The sequence below is a fragment of the Ipomoea triloba genome, chromosome 12 (genome assembly GCF_003576645.1).
Source record: "Ipomoea triloba cultivar NCNSP0323 chromosome 12, ASM357664v1".
Classification (NCBI taxonomy): Eukaryota; Viridiplantae; Streptophyta; class Magnoliopsida; order Solanales; family Convolvulaceae; genus Ipomoea; species Ipomoea triloba.
The window spans coordinates 4,111,729-4,112,636 of record NC_044927.1 but is presented as its reverse complement, the minus strand read 5'-3'; the positions used below and the strand labels follow the sequence as shown (position 1 = coordinate 4,112,636).

Below are 908 nucleotides of genomic sequence, written 5' to 3'. Positions count from 1 at the left end.
AAAAAAAAAAAAAAAAAAAACAAAAAAAAAAAAAAAAAAAAAAAAAAAAAAAAAAACTGAGGCAACCCAAGAATAATGCAAAAATTATTGATACAAGCAATTAAGCAAAGACTGGAAACAAGAAGAAGAAGAAGAAAGGGAAACCCCACATTTTGGAGATGCAAAGATGCTTTCTTGTAATTCATCTCTGTTTTTTACTCCCTTCAATACATTTTCAGAATCCGCAGAGAAGAAAAAGCCCACAAATCATCTAAAATTCTGAACATGAATAACCAAGAAGAAAAGAATGAGGAAATTGCAGGCACAGAGAGAGGCGGGAAAGTTAAAAAGGTGAAAACAGAGTAGCAAGTTAGCATAGTACTGTGGTTCTTGAATGAAATGAAGTGTGATTTGGCGTTTTATATAATGCTCTGATCTGTAATTTTTCAACTGTTTCCGTTTGTCCATCTTTCTATTACACCGTATTCTTGTTAGGATTAGGAAAATGTCTCATTGTCTTGTGGGAGCTTCTTTCAAATCGTTAGTTTTTTTTTCTTGGATTTTTCTGAGTTCATTATTTTTAAATGAGAGAAATATACTTTAGTTTTGTTTTAAGGCAAGAAAATAGATAACTTTTTCAATTAATAAATGTACTCGCATATTTCTATGAAAAATGATGTTTTTTGTTTTGTTTTTCAGCTATGAGTAATAAGAAGAGACCTGATAATGAATTTTGGAGAAGACGTAATTTTGGCCTTTCAATAGTTGTTGTTTTGTAAATGTTGTTTATGGTCTTTTTCACTTTTTTAAAAATATATTAATTCTCTCGTTGTCTGAAAAGTTGTAAAATTAGTTCTTGGTGTTTACATCTCTATTAGTATTTAGTAGTGCTGGATTTGTGAGTTTTTTTTCTTGAGTAATGAGAAAAG

General features: G+C 29.5%; 1 protein-coding gene across 2 annotated transcripts in view; it reads right to left on the bottom strand.

Annotated features, from left to right (window-relative positions):
- Window positions 1-413, bottom strand: part of LOC115998542 — a 5,125-nt gene extending 4,712 nt beyond the window's left edge. The window contains exons 1-2 of one of the 2 annotated variants that reach the window (XM_031238133.1): window positions 362-413; window positions 150-258 (exon numbers count right to left, since the gene is read on the bottom strand). In XM_031238133.1, the coding sequence (XP_031093993.1) occupies window positions 150-185 (36 nt within the window). In that variant the 5' untranslated portion in view covers window positions 186-258; window positions 362-413. The other variant, XM_031238132.1, reaches the window with a different exon arrangement.
- Window positions 414-908: the final 495 nt, after the last annotated feature.